This window comes from Eublepharis macularius, chromosome 6, assembly GCF_028583425.1.
Source record: "Eublepharis macularius isolate TG4126 chromosome 6, MPM_Emac_v1.0, whole genome shotgun sequence".
Classification (NCBI taxonomy): domain Eukaryota; kingdom Metazoa; phylum Chordata; class Lepidosauria; order Squamata; family Eublepharidae; genus Eublepharis; species Eublepharis macularius.
The window spans coordinates 1,126,022-1,143,528 of NC_072795.1; the positions used below are offsets into that span (position 1 = coordinate 1,126,022).

The 17,507-nt window shown below is 43.5% G+C and overlaps 1 protein-coding gene across 6 annotated transcripts in view; it reads right to left on the minus strand.

Moving 5' to 3' along the window:
• OPA1 (OPA1 mitochondrial dynamin like GTPase) overlaps nt 1-17,507 on the minus strand; it is an 82,178-nt gene that overhangs the window by 34,350 nt on the left and 30,321 nt on the right. For all 6 annotated transcript variants that reach the window (XM_054983000.1, XM_054983003.1, XM_054982999.1 and 3 more), the window contains 4 exons: nt 5,417-5,470; nt 3,194-3,298; nt 1,415-1,501; nt 102-215 (listed from right to left, as the gene is read on the minus strand). In XM_054983000.1, coding sequence (XP_054838975.1) covers nt 102-215; nt 1,415-1,501; nt 3,194-3,298; nt 5,417-5,470 — 360 coding nt within the window. The remainder of the gene's footprint in view (nt 1-101; nt 216-1,414; nt 1,502-3,193; nt 3,299-5,416; nt 5,471-17,507) is intronic.

A 17,507-nucleotide genomic window follows, 5' to 3' on the forward strand; every position in this document is an offset into this window, starting at 1 on the left:
AAGTTGCAGCCCCTTTTTAACTGGAGCCATACAAGACCCGTGAACTCCTCATTTCTCTTACCAGCCGATCCTTAACGTTTTGGGTGCTTGGCCTGGCTTACCATGACTGGTGAGCGAGTCATCATTTCTCCAGAGCCACGAGGGAAGATCCGGGCTTGGGCTATCATTTCTAGAACACTGGTTTTCCCAGCACTTTGATCTCCAACCACTACAACCTGAAAAGAAAATGTTCAGAACAGCTGGATTTTAAAAACAATAAAATGCATTCTTCTTTTCAGCAAAATACAGATTTTTAAGTTGTAACTAACAAAATTCACCACATTAGTATTCATTTCAGAAGGCGGCACTTAGCTTGGGGTGGAGGGCATTGAGAATGCTGGAAAATAAACATGGCATCCTATTTCTATATATGACAATGGTGGCTAGACTTTTATATGCACAAAAATGGAAAAGTACAGTATTGCCTTCAATGGATGACTGGACTGTGAAACTGATGGAGTTAGCGGAGATGGCTAATCTTACAGCTCTGATCAGAGATTTATTTTATTTATTTATTTATTTATTTATTTATTTATTCATTCATTCAATTTATATACCGCCCATCCCCAGGGGCTCTGGGCAGTGAACAGTTAAAATCGATAAAAACAAAGACTAAAATCAATATACAAATAATAAAACAAATTAACAAGGTGCAGTGGTGGGGAGAACCTTCCCCACCCCAAAGGTGGGAGGCCGACATGGCACCGCCCCCTTCAATCACCAAATGCCTGGTGTTTGGTGATTGATAAAAGATAAAACATTGTCTACCTTTATGGCTAATTGGAAACTCATTATTGTTTTTCTGCGTGAGATGAGAAAAAATGAAGTGGTAATTTGTGGATTTGATTTTTAAGAAGATAAAATTGGGAAAAATAAATAGAAGGGGGCAGTTCTGAAAAGGCAAATTTTGGAGGTATCAAAACTACAAGTATAATGTTTGTAAAGATATGTGTTGTAGAGAAAAATGAAAAATGTATTATTATTTTTTTTATTTTTTGGTTCTTCTCTTTTTCTCTCTTCCTTTTCCTTTTTCTTTACTTTCTCGTTTCTCTACCCTTTTTAAGCTTTTAAGCTTAGTAATTAAAAAAAAATGTTTTTCCGAAGGTCACATTTTTGTAGGTGTTTTCATTTTTTTAAAAAACTGTATGAACTCTGGTTTCTCTTCTGATTGCATAAATCTACATGAACCCTGGCTTCTATCCTGACGAAGTAAAAAACTGTCTCAGACACTGCCTGCCTATGTCCGTTTCCCACAATGCCGGGCATGGCCCGGCTGCTCCCTTTCCTCAGTGGAGGTATTTAAGGGGCTGCACTCCCCCCCCCGCCCCAACCGTGGAAGCGCAAAGCTGCCAAACACGCAGTGGCACGGCCTTACCCGAGGCAGGTGATCCTGGGTATTGTAGCTGGCATCATAATCTGACAGGATGTCCAGGACTTCAGAATACATGTCAATCAAAGATTTCTGAAAAAGAATTATGGTGGTGAGCTGAGCAAAAACGCTACTCTGAGCCCCTAAGAAAAGAGCGTTCCTGAGTCTCCTCCTACCAGAACACAGAATGGCGGCGTTCTCATCCCAGCCAGAGTGTGGGGAGGGCGGATTGCCTCTTTCAGTCATGACAAAATATCCAAGGAAAATGACATTGTAACAGAAATGTGCCCTGCTAGCATCCAGACTAGACTGAGAGTTACACGAGGAGGAGCACGTGAAGGGAGTCGCAATGTCAGCGGAGAAGCTGAGTTTTAAAAGAGATCGGAGGGCTTTGTCAATTCCCCCTCTCTACAGAGCCAGGGAGATGGAAGCTCAGAGGGTTTGTTAATTTCCTCTTTGCCTCAGGAAGGCTCTGTCAGTTTCACCTCCCCTTCTAAGAGGCTAAGAGGAAATTAACAAACCACCTGAGCGGCCATCTCCCTGGCTCTGCAGAGAGGGGGAATTGACAAAGCCCTCCGATCTCTTTTAAAACTCAGCTTCCTGGCTAACACTGCGACTCCCTTCACGTACTCCTCTTTGTGTAATTCATCTCTTGTGGCTTGGCTCTGACCGTAACGCACTCTATTTGGGTCTTTCCTCTAAGTCAACTTGGGAGACTCCAGCCAGTGCAGAACGCCACAGCTCAGTCATGATCAACAGCGAGGCAGAGGGTGCCTATTGGCCTCATCCCGCAGCCACTCCACTGGCTAATCATCAGCTACCAGGCTCAGTTCCAGGCTGTTGGCCACTACATACAAACCCCTTCACGGCCTTGGTTCCTCATACCTGTCAGACTGCCTCTCCCCAATGATCTGCTGTGACAGCTTCGATCACCTGAGCAGAGCCTTCTAGGGGCGCCACCCTGCAAAGGGGCAAGATCAACGGCCTCCCGTACGTGTGCCTGCTGCACAGCAGCCCCCACCTTGGAGAATGGCTTTCCAGTGGAGGTCAGGAAGGGTCCCACACTTCTGTCATTATGCAAACTACGTAGAAAAGAATTGTCCAGGAAAGCTTTTTCATAAAAGTAGCAGAGCTGCACTGTAATGGAAAGGTTCGGGAAGGTGTTTTTTATAAAGGGAACTCGACTATGAGCTATACCAGCGCATCGTTTATTTTATCTGTTTGCAGCATCAGTTACCCTGGTCTCGCAGCACTGTCTTCTACCCCTGTCATTTTCTGCACTGTATAACATATCATGCCTAATACTTTTGCTTTGTTTCATATTTCTGTAATCCTAGCCCTATTACATTGCTTACTAGAATCTCATCCTGTTGACTGCATTGACTTATACTATGTAATGCCTTCTTGAGTCTCAGTGAGAAAGGAGGACTAGAAATAAATTAAAGGGATATGGCACCTCCGGAGAACAAAAAATCGGCATTTTTAGGGTAATTAATGTCATTAAGCAGTGCCTGTGGCTTGACAGGAAGCTTTTTCAAATGTGTTGGCATGGATCTACCCTGATCAGGGGTGGGCCGTGGCTCTGTGGAAGAACACCTGCTCTGCCTGCTTTAAACAAGGAAGGTCCCAGGGTAAGGCACCGGGAAAGGCCCTTCGCTGACCGTGTCAGAGCAGACAATACTCAGCAGGACTGACCAACAGCCTGACCCAGAGCAAAACAGCTTCACACACCCACAGCCTGGAAGACGTGGATCCGTTGGAGGCTGTGGGAAGATTTAAATATACCTTCAGCTTCCTTTGATGAATGCCCTTGTCATCTTTCTGCAGTACAATCTTTCTTAGCTCTTTATTCTCCTTCTCCAAACGCTCCAGCATCCGTTGGTATTTCAGCTACGAAAACAGACACGTCAATGTTCAACTGAAGGGGGAGGGGAGAGTAAGGAGGGAAGGTAAAGAAACCTGTAAAGCAACAAAACACTCGTAGATGACTGCTCTTCCCAGCCAGGTAATGGAGGATCTATTTCCAGAAGACAATTTTCAGTACCGAGGAAAACTGCAACCGGGAATTACAGCATCAGGTGAAAATATTAAACTTCCTCAAATAACTTGCAGGGGGGGAATTCAATTTCCCTTTTTGTTGTACTCTGAACCAAAGTGAGTCTGCTTTCCTTTGAAATACTTGCCATGGCTCCAGAGGGAGATGTTTCTTTCTTAACTGACGTTTTTAACTGTGTGATTTGTGTAAATCCCAGCTAAGTCTGGAGTCCACTGAAGTTGGGAAGGGAAGACGGTGCTTGGCTCTGGCACCCTGGAGAGGACGAGCAGCAGTGTGGAAGGCAATGTGAGTGTATCCCAGACGACTCACCCCCCGTTGTCCTGGCGCAGGTGCAGTCCAAGCAAGCTTCTGGGGCTTCAGAAGGGCCCGCAGGTCAGCCCTGCCCTCCTCAGCCCAGACTGGGCCAACCGGCATGAGGCACGAGGCATGCCCAGCTGGCCAGTGCTCCTCCCCCAAGCCTTCCACCCAAACCTCCTAGGCCTGGGAACACGGCGGGGGGGGGGCACAAGGGGAGCACGGCTCTCCTGCCCTTTCCCCCCAAGTCTTCCCCCCAAAACATGGAAATGTGGTGGGGGGGTTCAGGGGGACCAGCACGGCTCTCCTGCCCTTCCCCCCCCCCCCAAGTTCTGCAGCTTCCCGAACTGGGCTGGATTCGGCCTGGTGCAGAGCACAGGAGAGCTCCAGGGTACTTTCTGGCCCCCAGGCAGCACTCTCGGGCTCTGCAGTCACCCGACTGGCCCCCAATGGGGGACGAATCATGCAGCTACTGGGCGCAGAAGTGCTCCAGGTTCTTTTCTGCCCCCTCAGTAGCACTCCGCAGCTACCCGATTCGGCCTGAGGAGGCAGCAAGATGCATGTGCCCACCTTCCAGCCCTTCCCCGCTGCAATCAGCTGGTGCTGCTGCCCTTCCCCAGCCCGGATCAGGGCGCTGGGGAGCGGCAATGCCAGGCCCAATCACCCTGCCCTCCCACTGAAGGGATCAGGGCGTGGCGGAGGCCAGGCCCGGTCACCCTGCCCTCCTTGCCTGCCCTGCCCTTTCCAGAGCCCCTTGTATTTTTTCTCCACAATGGGCTTTGTTACTAGCGGTGGTATAAACATTTTACTGTCACCATTATGTCCTATTCAGAGTCAGAGGTGTTCTGACAATGGCGGGCGGGGGGGGGGGGGGTTGAGCACCTTCAATACAATCTGGGCTTCTTCAAATACACAACCACAAATTCAAGAACTACATCTGAGGAAACGTTGAGAATACATAGGCCGTACAGATCAGAAGCTCATTCGCTAGAAATAAAAAAGAAGCCCCACTAAAGCCAGTGGGATTCGCTCCCTATTCTAAGTGGGCAGTATTACGAGCTGCTGGTGGAAGAGAATAAAAACAATAATCCAAAACGGGGGAAAGGTTTGGAAAGATCTTTCGAAAGCTGAACAATGAATAATAAGCCTTTCCGTAGCACTTTCAGTGCTCAAATTATATCAGATGTCACAGAACTCCTTAACAACACTCCTGTGAGGTAGGCATACTATCACCTCCATATTTCAAACAAAACACTGAGTGGCTTGCTGAAGGCTGAGGTTATAGCTGAGATGGGATTTGAACCCGCAGTCAATGAGACACACCATTTCTATTTGTGTTCCTTAGACACAATGCCAGGCCCCTTCACACATAAGCACAGCAACATGGGAGCCAATTCAAAGTGGTATGATCTTATTGGGCTGTGGGTTGTATGTGGCCAACGCTGCCAGGTGGGCAGGACAAGTTGCATGGGCTGGTCAAGGTTTCAGATGCATTTGTGTGGTCCATTGTGTACATCTTGTTTTTTTTTTTAAAGTAATATATGCCCAGGGCATAAAGCTGGGGTTAATAGTCACCATATGACAGACACTGAACCTTTTGTAAACAGCCAACCCATTTTGAAATGAAAATATGTGAATTCTCAACACGATTCCCATACCTGCGTGTGCAGAAGTTCTTCTTGAAGCTGATCAACCTTCTCTTTGTCAGAAACCTGTAATGTCAAGAAATATAAGCATGAACATTTGGGCTTATCTGATGTGCAGCATACATCACGTCCTCCAACCACAAGTTTTATGAACCGCCAATGTTATGAGGACCGTCCCATTGAGTTCCTTCATCAGACTACCAGGCTGGGCTGAAAGGAAACCAACGATGGGCACCGCAGGCTATTCTAAAACGTCATTCTGAAATGACCATCTTTCAAAATAAGCTTAGCCAGTGTTTTCAGTGCTAAAACCGCATCAGTGAATGTCCCTGTTTGTTTACACCGCCTGCATGATACTCTTTTCTTGTCCAATGCGTGTTAAGCGAAGGGACATTTTAAACATGGAAATGCCAAAGTTCTGGCTGCCACACAGCACGTTATCACATAAAGGAGGCCTGTCGATTCCAGCAGCTCTCCCGCCTCCGCCCTCAAGGGTCCAGCCCAGGAAGTGAGGAAACAGAAGGGCCACTGCAGCTGCGCAACAGAAGGCAGTGATTCAGACAAAAAGCCCTGCGACGAGTGCGGAGTCTTCCCATACTACAGCCTGCTTACGTTTCAATGAGGCTTAACTGGGGCAACGCATCAGACAAGCTTCACTAGACCACAATAACAGCCCTCTTAACAGTTCTAGGATGGCAAACTTTATAGTCCAGCTCCATGTGGTCAAAAGAATGTCTACTTTATTGCCGTAAAAGCTTCTGAAGAGTTGGCTTAAAAAACAAGAACTTCAGCTGAGTAACTTCTTTTACTCCAGAAAAGACAGGGAAGGTTACACCTAATTCAGCAGTAGTAAGATGGCTGGATCCCAGAACAGTTCCACTAACCAAAGGTGGCAGAGGGGTGTGCAATTTTTGCTGACTCCCCCCCCCCCCACACACACAGTTCCAGGGAGTCCCTCATTCCCCACGAACAGCATGGCCGGGGGGGGGGGGTGGAGGAGCAAAGTTCTACTGTAAAAAATCCTCTAGTCAGCGGAAAATTCCAGTGGACTCCATGCCAGAAGGAACCCTCTCCGAAGGGGAAAAATGGCCACCTCTCCTGAAGCCGCTTGGCATGGCAGGAGCAAAGTGAACAGCCAGCACAGTGGCTCCTCAGGCCCACCCGCCAAGCACTGCTGCTCCACAGCCTCAGTTCCTCGCCGTGACTCCCAAAGCAGGACCCTACCCTCAGTGTGCTGTGGCAGGGGGAGGCAGAGCACAAGCCACTGCCAGCTTTACTGGGATTCCCATCCAGCACCAAGCGCAGACCCCGGTTGCTGCAAGAGGGTTACCGACACACGTCCTCCCTCCAGAGGGGCTGAAGATGAGCAGGTCTCCTGGGAGATGCTGCTCCTGAAGTCCAGGACCGCCAATCCCAACAGGTCCTGCCAGACCCACCTCATCTCCTTTGGCTGAGTGACAAGCTTACCGCATCATGGGAATGCTGTCAATGCAGTTTATTTGGATTTCAGTAAAGCTTTGGACAAGGTTCCTCATGATATTCTTTTTTTTTTTGCTCTTAAAGCACTTTTTAATTTTTTTAAAATCAAACTTTTATTCAAATATAAGCAATACATAAACATTTTTGTAACCAAAGACTGTTGTTACATTAATTACAGAGAACAGATTGAAATACATGCAATATCATTGTTATTTTAGGTTATCAACTTGTTCATTACGGGTCAAGAACAAATAAGTCTTGGGAGAGATTCATGTTTGGTTCAGTTCTGAGACTCTATAATGTACTCAAAGGTCTATAATCAAGAATTTTTGATAGGGTGTTGTTGCTAGTTGTGGATCTTTAGTTGAGAGATTGTCTAAAAAAGGTTGCCACTTTATTGCAAAACTGGATGAGTCAGAATAGTGTGGTAGATGTTGTATTCTTCCTGTGACTTTATCCATAGCCACATGTTCCCATTTTTTTGTTAAACCATACGCTTACTTTAGGTGGGTGCGGAGATTTCGAGAACGATGCTATAGCTGTTTTGGCGGCGACTAAAAGCGAAGCGATCAAGCCCTGTCGAATCTGAGGTACTGAGCTATCTTGCCACGTATCCAAAAAAATGAGTTCAGGTTTTAGAGGGATGTCATAACCTGATATGGCTGCGATCTGCTGCAAGATCTTTCTCCAAAATTCCTCTATATGCTTACATTGCCACCAAAAGCGGGCAAATGCGCCCACTTTGCCACTGTCTTTCCAACATAATGGTGAGTTACTGAATGTTATCCTAGGTAACTTTTGAGGTGTAACATATGACCGATGGATTATATTTTATATGTTAGTAGGTAACCTGAGATTTAATTAGCCTCGATACCCAGATTTTATCCCAGTCAGACGCTGGCCGTAAAATATTATTATCTTGTTGCTATTTTTGGTATAATGATAGGTTATTTGTTTTATTTATTCGTATACCATAAATTTTGGCAATAAGACCTTTACATGTGGAGTCAGATGTTCCTAGTATTTTCTCAAACTCCATTTTTGGTTTCCTCATTATTTCTTTTAATTTAATCTGACTAGCAAAATGCAATAGTTGAAAATAAGAGATACCATGGGATTGTTTGTCTGATTTTATGTTCTAACGTTTCAATTAAGCCTTTTTTTGAAACTGTATCATTCAGCCGTAGATGTGCTAACAGATTAGAAGTTCTATATTTTGCTGGGTAATTTTCGTGTGCTGTTAATGGTGAATAGCGTGATGAGTTGAGTATTAACTTGCTCCTACAAGATTCCCACGTTTTGGTAAAATTGTTGATAAGGAGGTTGTCTATGCTTTCTTTAGGTCACACTTTATTTTTCACCCATATTTCTTGTATTGTTGTTGGTTTACGAAGAAACTGTAGCATATCTCCCCTGTCTGATTTTGCTTTGTTCTGAAGTATGTAAACCACATTAGAGAGCTTGGTTGCTGTGTTGTAAAGTGCGATATCTGGGTAGTTGTACCCTCCCCATGTTGCTTCTTCCTTTTAAGTGTGGCAAATGCTATACGCAGTTGTTCGTATTGCCATAAAAAGTTGTTTAAAATGGATTGCCATTTTTTTAATAGGTTTGATGGGATCTGTATGGGGAGAGTCCTAAAAAGAAAGATAAATTTGGGGAGTATAAAGGATTTAACTACATTGTATCTCTCATACCAAGTTAAATTTAATTTATTCTATCTATATCCGCATTCATTTCACTAATCTTTTGAAAATGGTTGATTTTAATTAGATTATCTAGATTGTTTGGAGTAAAAGTCCCTAAATATGGAATGTGAGAATCAGACCATTGATATTTGAACTGTTGTTTAATCCAGATTTTTTCTTGATTTTCAATGTTTAGAGGTAGAATCTGCGATTTTGATTGGTTTATTTTTAGGCCTGTAATTTGTCTGAATGTGTTCAGTGTATTTTGTAGTTCCTGGAGAGAGTTTTAAGGAATGAGTTATATATAGCAGCATGTCATCTGCGAAGAGGCTCATTTTATAAACTGTATTACCAATCTGCACTCCCTGAATTTGTTCATTGAGCCTTATTGATCCGGCTACGGGCTGCAAAGCTATTGCGAACAAGATCGGGGACAAGGGGCAACCCTGCCTTGTGCCCCTGATGAGTTCAATATTTTCAGAAGATACCCCATTGGTTTTAATTTTTGCCTTTGGGTACGAATAAATTGCTTCTATTGCTCGTAAAAATTTATCCCCAAAGTTCATTTTTTGTAATAAGGCCTGTAGAAATGGGATTTCAAGAGAGTCAAATGCCTTCTCTGTATCTAGGGAAAGTATAAGTGCTTCTATTTGTTTTTGTTTAGAATATGAAATAATGTTTAGTGTTTTAAAAATAGTATCTGTCATGTCCCTCTTAGGTATAAAACCTACTTGGTCCTGATGTGTATAGTTTTCAATAAACAGATTAAGGCATTTAGCCAGAATAGATGTAAAAATTTTATAATCTGCATTTAAGACAGAAATTGGTCTAAATGATCCCAGGTTTGATAGGTCCTTGCCTTTCTTTGGTATCACGGCCTTGAAGGAAGCCGTAGTTAGGCCTCTCTTGAAGAAGCCATCTTTGGACCCCACCAACCTGGTCAGTTACTGCCCAGTTTCAAATCTCCTGTTTCTGGGTAAGGTGATTGAGCAGGCAGTGGTGGAACAGCTACAGGGTTTCCTGAATGATTCCTCATCCCTAGATCCCTTCCAGTCTGGCTTCTGCCTGGGACATGAGGTGAAGACGTTGCTGGTTGCCCTCACAGATGATCTCCGCAGGCAGCTGGATCACGGCAGCATTCAATACGGTTGATTACGATCTACTGACACACTGCCTTGCCAATGTGGGGATATGAGGGACTGCCTTACAGTGGCTTGTCTCTTTTCTCCACAGTCGGGGACAGAGGGTGGCACTTGGGGAGAAACTGTCATCCCGCCACCCATTTGTGTGCGGTGTCCCTCAGGGGGCAATACTCTCCCCATTACTGTTTAATGTTTATATGCGCCCCCTCGCCTAGCTGGTGTGGAGTTTTGGACTGGGGTGTCATCAATATGCTGATGACACCCAACTATATCTGATGATGGACGGCCGGCCCGACTCTGCCCCAGATGTCTTGGAGCATGCCTTCGAAGCTGTAACTGGATGGTTGAAGCAGAGTCGGTTGAAATTAAATCCCACAAAGACAGAGGTCCTGCATGTGGGCCATGGGCACAGGACTCCGGCTCCCCGTTCTTGATGGATTGCTACTTGCACCGGTTTCGAGAGTTAGGAGCCTGGGGGGTGATCCTGGATGCCTCCCTGACTATGGAGGCACAGGTCGCAGCGGTTGCCCGGTCTTCATTTTTCTATCTAAGACAGGCCTGGCAGCTTATCCCCTACCTATCAACCCATGACTTAACTGCAGTGATCCAAGCAACGGTCACCTCTAGATTAGACAACTGCAACTCGCTCTACACAGGGCTTCCCCTGGGTCTGATCTGGAGTCTACAGCTGGTCCAAAATGCAGCTGCGCGAGTAATTGCAAGGGTCCCAATTAGGGAACATGTAACACCTATACTACACCAGCTGCACTGGTTACCAGTTGAGTACCGGGTCCGGTTCAAGGTTTTGGTGTTGACCTATAAAGCCCTATGCAGACTGGGCCCAGCATATCTGCAGGACCGCCTCTCCCCATATGTACCCCAGAGGATGCTTCGTTCAACAAATAAACAACTGTTGATGGTCTCTGGCCCAAGGGAGGCCCGCCTGGCCTCAACCAGAGCCAGGGTCTTTTTGGTCCTGGCACCGACCTGGTGGAACTCTCTGTCTGAGGAAACCAGGGCCCAGCGGGATTTATCATCTTTCCGCCAGGCCTGTGAGACAGAGATGTTCCACCAGGCATATGGTGGAGGCTAGGTTGGGCCCCCACTGGCCACTCTAAAGATCTGTCCACCACCCTACATATGAGCCAGGGCTCGAAAAGCAGTATTTTATCATCGCCATCTGAAGAGAAGCTGTACTGTATAAAGTTGTTTTAATGTTATTTGTACACTGTTTTATCTGTTTTTAACTGTATTTATGTAAATTGAAATGATGTACTCCGCCCTGAGCCCGCCTGGCGGGGAGGGCCGACTAAAAATCTAATATAATAAATAATAATAATAAATAATCATTATAATCGTAGCTGCTGACCAGGAACTTGGAAGTGTGCCTGATTCTAATATATTATTGCAGGCATTTGCAATGAGCTTGGCTAAAATATCAGAATATCTCTTATAGAACTCTGGAGGAAAGCCATCCGGTCTTGCTGCTTTGTTACTTTTTAGATTTTTTATTAAGTCACTAACTTCCTGCTCGCTGATGGGGCTATTATTAGTGTTTTACCGTTAGCATTTTGATTTTCTGGCTTTGTATATATCTATAGATTTCCTTTTTATCTGGTAAGGTTGTTTTATATAACTGAGAATAAAATTCTTTAAAAGAATGAGCAATGTCTTTTGGTTTTGTTTTAATTTGACCATTTTGGTTTTGGATAAAGTTGATAGTCCTTGATGCCATTTTTTCTTTGATCTGCCATGTGATAGTACGAAGTGTCCTGGGGGTGGCTAACCAGTATTTCTGTTTTAAGAATATAAGATTTCTTGGTATTTGGTTTGTTTCCATTGTTTCTAAAATTTTACGTTCATTTAAAAGTTGCTTATATACTTTTTTGCTTCCTCGATCCTTATGCAATTGTTCTAGAATGTGGATTCTGTTAACTCTTGTTTAAGTGTTTTTTAAAATTTTATTTACATGAGATGACAATGAGATCAATTGTCCCCTAATCACTGATTTAAGGGCATTCCATACGATTTGAGAAGAGACACCCTCATTTCGATTTTCCTTCAGATATTGTATGAGGTAATTCCTTATTGTGGTGGCATTGCTTTCATTGAAAATTAAAGAATTAACTAGGGTCCGTTGCTTTTCTGTTTCTTGTTCTGGTCCTAATGAAATTATGCAATTAACCCAAGCGTGATCTGAGTATTTCCTATATCCGAAACTAACACTTTTTTTACTAGTTGGGGTGAAATTAAAATGTAGTCAGTCCTAGTGTAAATGCTATGTCAAGCTGAGTAATAGGTGAAATTTTTCTCTTTTTTGTTAATTACACTCCAAATGTCTACTAAATGATATTGGTTAAGAATTTTTGCCAATTTAGTGTCTTGATTTTTCCTTTTAGGTTTTACTTTATTGAAATAGGTTCTGTCTAAATTATGGTTTATGATGTGATTGAGATCCCCACCTGTGATCACTGCCCCTTCTTGAAATGTGGTTAGGACATGCAATACTTCTTTAATGAATTTCAGTTGGCTTGAATTGGGTGCATATATTGAAGCTAATGTGTGTGTTCTGCAATATTCCCTTTAACAAAGATATATCTCCCTCTGGGGTCTTTCAGTGTTGCTTTATGCAAAAATTTGAGTTTTTTGGTTATTATTATTGCAATACCTCTAGCTTTCGATGTCCCTTTAGCGTGATATTGATCTCGCATCCAAGAACCTTTTCATTTATCATGAGTAGGTGTGTATCTTGTAGAAATGTGATATCTGGGTTCAATTTTTCTATATTGGATAGGGCTCTTTTTCTTTTGATTAAATTCTTGATACCACATATGTTCTGTGAAATTATTTTTAGATTGGGTTGAGATTGTGTGACTGACATATCCTGACTTACTCTGATATCCCTATGTACAGTCTGTTTGTCTCACTGGTCTCTCTCTTTTATTTTTTTACTATTATTTTCTGCTTTATAATTACTTATTCTTTACTCACAAAGCTTTCACTTTTGTAGAATAGAGAAAACACACACACACAAAAAGATAGATATAACTTAGATTCTATATCGTCTCCGTATCTTACATGCTATAAATAATAATGAAGATTGATAAATTCAAGTTTCTTTTTCTTTTTTCTATCACTTTTTTACCTTGCTATTACAACAGATTTCAAAAGTTTCAAACAGTCTAACAGATTTTCTAACTATATCTGAGGAACAGACTCGTGAATATAAAATAAAACAATATTAAACTTATAGAATTGTTAAATATATAAAGCAGTCTTATTTCTATGGATTGTAATAACACAAAATTCTTCTTTTCTTTCTTTTTTTCTATAAGAATATATAAAATATTAGATGAGATTTAACTGTTATCCTATTATAAAATTAACAAACTAGAATAAAGTAACTTACAACCATAAACTTTGACTTACAGATAAATACAGTATTTCCCACTTTCACTTCCCCCCTTTTTCCTCCCTCTTCCTTTTCAACCAATAGACTAATGAACTTCAAACAAAGAATAACAACTGTGTATATCTTTAATCAGTTATTAATTTGTGGCTATTATTTTTAATATATATATTGCTATTTTATTCCCCCTTTAACTCCCGTTCTTGCCCACTACCTCTTCTCCTTTTTTAGCTTTAATATATAATTTGTTATTATTTTTAAAAAATATTTATTTCATGTTTTTGGATAAGTTTTTTCTTTGATAAAAACTATACACTTTATTTTATATATTAATCCTTCCCTCCTCTCCCTACCCCTTCCCTTCCCACCTACTCCTTATGTTGAGTTAAACAAAACTCAGATCCAAATAAAGAATCAACAATCAAACTGAAACAGCACTAACTAGTTGATGGCAATAGGCCACTTAGCTACTGGTACCTTTACCAGACTTTGGTGCCATTAAACAAAGGAGAGTAACTTTCAGGACTCCTCTCCCTCTCCATCCCAGTACCCGCAGTCTTTCTATAATGTAAAGAGTTTAAGAAGAACCTATGCTGTGGTCATATAAGGTTTTCCCTTGAATACAAGTGTGGATAATATCTTCAGGAATCACGTAGAGGGATTTTACTACCCTTATGCGGAGAGGGTGATTGCTGCAATTTCCTCTTGTGAGATGTTTTATTGATTTCCATCGTTGTTTCTACATTGATTTTTTGTAGAAGGCTTAAGCCTGTGGCTGCATTCGTTGCATAGTAGAATTTTTCTTGAAATCTTACAAATAGAGTCGTGTAGTTCATTCACTTGTAGGGTATATTTTCTTGTCTTTGGGCTTCAATCGTTTCTTTCAACTCTTTTCTTTTTGACAAAACTTTGCTGGCTAAATCTGTATACACAGAGATAGGCATTCCATTGTATAGTATCGAGCTGCTGCTCTGAGCCAATTCAAGGATAGCCCTGCGAGTTTCTCGATTCGGGAACTCTGCAAGTACATCTCCAGGTTTATTTCGTTTTGACTGTTTCAGAGATCCTATCCGATATGGCTTGGTTATTTTTGGAATTGTGCCTTCCTCTAAATGCAACGCTTGCACCAGCCAAGTTGCTAGGAAAGATGGCAAGTCTTTTTTATTTGTAATTTCTTCTTCTATTCCTCTGAATTTAATGTGTTGCTGCCGTGCTTTTTCTCTAAATTGAGTACTCTTGACTGCAGGTCTCTGTTACCTTTTTGAAGCACTTTCATGTCGCTCTATATTGTGGTGCTAACTTCTGCCACGAGTTCAGCTTTTTGTGATATTTTAAGTAAGTCTGCTTTAATATCATTAACTACCATTGGCTGCAGCAGGGTTGACATCGGATTTAGAACGTTTCTTTCCATTTTTGCTAGCTTAGTATCTAGTTCTGGGTCTATAAGGTTTATTGTGAGAGACTCTTCTTTATTCGGCTCATCCGCCATTTTGTATTGCATTTCTCCTTTGTTTCCCTGTTCCGTTGTTTGATATGCCATCGGGAAGTATTCTTAGAGATTTTTGCAGCTTTTGTACTGCTCTTCCTTCTCTCAGTATCTTGTTTCCTCATATTCAAGCTCTGGAATCAGGTTTTTCTTTGCTTTTTACCCGGGTTTGGGATAGAGAGGGAACGGAGCTCACAATTCTGGCATCACTCCTCATCGGCTCCGCCACCAGGCCCCCCCTCATGATATGCTGATGGGTAAACTGGTGGACTGTGGTGTGGGCTCCAGGATGGTTAGATAGGGAACTGGCTGGATAAACACACCCAAAAAGTAGGCATTAATGGCATCACATCTGATTGGATGGAGGTGTCCAGTGGAGTGGCACCGGGCTTGGTCCTGGGTCCAGAGCTTTCAATATTTTTATAAATGATCTAGATGAGGGTGTGAAGGGATTACACCTTAAATCTGCAGATGACACCAAACTAGGGGGAGTATTAAACACCCTCTAAGATAGGGATAGAATTCAACAAGATCTGAATACACTGGGAAAGTGGGCAGATTTTAATAAGATATGATTTAACCTGGGTAAGTATCAGGTTCTCCTTCCAGGTAACAAAAATGCACAGCATGCATTCTGGATGAGGGAGACACTTCTGGGTAGCAGTGTGTGTGTGAACAAGACCTTGTGGTACAGGTGGCTGGGATGCTAAATATGAGCACTCAGTGTGATACAGCAGCAACAAAGGCAAATGCCATCTTGGGGTATATTAACAAAAGCTTAACATCCAAATCATGGGATGTCGTTTTCCCACTAAATACCGTGTGGGTCAGGCCCCACCTGGAGGACTGTGTGCAGTTTTGAAGGCTTCATGTCAAAAAGAATGTGGACAAACTGGAACAGGTGCAGAGGAGAGCAACCAGGATGCTCAGGGGCCTGGAGACCAAGCCCTGCGAGGAAAGACTGAGGGACCCAGGAATGTTATGTTTGGAGGAGACTGAGGGGAGACACAAATGCTCTCTAAGTATTTGAAAGGCTGCCACTTAGGGGAAGGAAGGGGGCTGTTCCTGTTGGCAACAGAGGATGGGATTTGAAATAATGGGTTTAATCGACAGGAGGGAAGGTACCAGCTGGACATTAGGAAAAACTTCTTCATGCTAAGAATTCAGCAGTGGAATGGGCTGCCTAGGGATGTGGTGCCCCCCCCCGGCAGTCTTCAAGAAGTGGTTGGACGAATCCTTATTGGGGACGTTTTAGGTTGTTTGTGCATTGGGTAGGGGTTTGAACTAAATGGTCTGTCAGGCCCCTTCCAACTCTATGATTGTATGATGCCGCATAGTTTTTCTAAAGGAATCTGACGGCCACCTGAAAACAGTTTTCTTGGAAGAGCGTGTTTTGAAATAAGTGACCAGGCCAAATTCAGCCAGCTAATTTGTTTTACTGTATTTTCATCAGTTTTTCAGCCTGACTGAAGAGCATCCAAAAAGTATGTCTATTTGTACAAAGAAATCCAAATAATCCTTGGAACCTTAAACACAGTGATTACTGCATAAGCTTTTGTCTTCATCAGGTACTCTGCCCTATGACACCCTCCATCACACAGTCTATCTGTCCTGGGGGTGACCGAAGACTCCTTTTTGTCTATTCCTCTGGGACATGTTCAGTGCCTCTCTCTTGGAAATACAAGTTGGGACTGCAGCAGGAGAGCATTCTATCAGCTCCCTCTGGCCCACCAACTCTCTCATTACCTAGACTGATCCATGCTTTTGTATCCTCACTTTTGGAATACTGCAACACACTCTTTCCGGATCTACCCTTGGAAACAACCCTGAAGCGACAGCTAGTCCAGAATGAGGCAGCTATTGACAAGGGCTGGCTGCTGGAAACGTGCTGCCCATTTTGATACAATTGCATTGGTTGCCGGTTTGTTTCCAAGTTCAAGTCAAGGTTTGGGTGATGACCTTGAAAGTCCTTCATGACTTGGGATCACATACGTGAAGGACCATCCCTGCCTTCAGGTAGCCGTCGGCTGGTGGCCCCATCTCTTAGGGTGGCTTGCCTGGCATTGACTGGAGCTCAGGCCTTTTCTCTTGGGCTCTGTGGAATGAGCTCCCACCCCTCAGATCTCCAGGGGAGAACACAAGGCCCGTCTGTTTGCCAGGACTATGAAGTGGCTTGAACAACAGGGGGAGGGAGAGGTTTGAGGACGGGTTTTTAAAATTTATTTTAACTATATACGTTTTAAGTCTACTCTTGTACGCCTCTTTGAACCAAGGTGTGGAAGACCTTTGTTTTAGTAAACAAAGAAAAACAGCAAGATTTGAGTCCAGTGGCACCTTGGAGACCAACAAGATAGAAGACAAAATCAAGATTCAGGATGATCTTGATGGAAGGCAACAAAGGAAGACCAAAGGAGCCGGGCATTTTGAGCCTGGAGAGGAGACGACTGAGAGGTGATATGACAGTCATCTTCCAGGTAAAGCCATCAAGCCAGGGAAAGGGTGCTATTTTTCACATGCTCTTGCGACTCCAGAGGCCATTTCTGGGGAGTACACAGGGCTGCTGGTCAATGTAGCTCCAGTCTCCCCTTTCTGGCAAGCTGCTTGGGGGGCCAGATGCATTGCCTGCCTTGGATGGTTTTGGCTGCCTGTGGCTTAGATCCAACTGGAGCAGCTCTCAAATGGAAGGAGTCCCCTCCACATCATGTGACTTCCTCTCCTCCCCTCTTTTGCTGCATCCCTAAATGCCCACTAAATGCCGCTCCAAGTCCTTTTGTCCAAGGAAACCCACAGTGGTCTTTGCTTGCACTTTCTTCATTCAAAGGACACACTGTACAGCAGACCTCTGAGAGGTGCCTTGCACCAACTCACTGCTGCAGAGACCCTGGGCAGCCCCTGGGCGGAA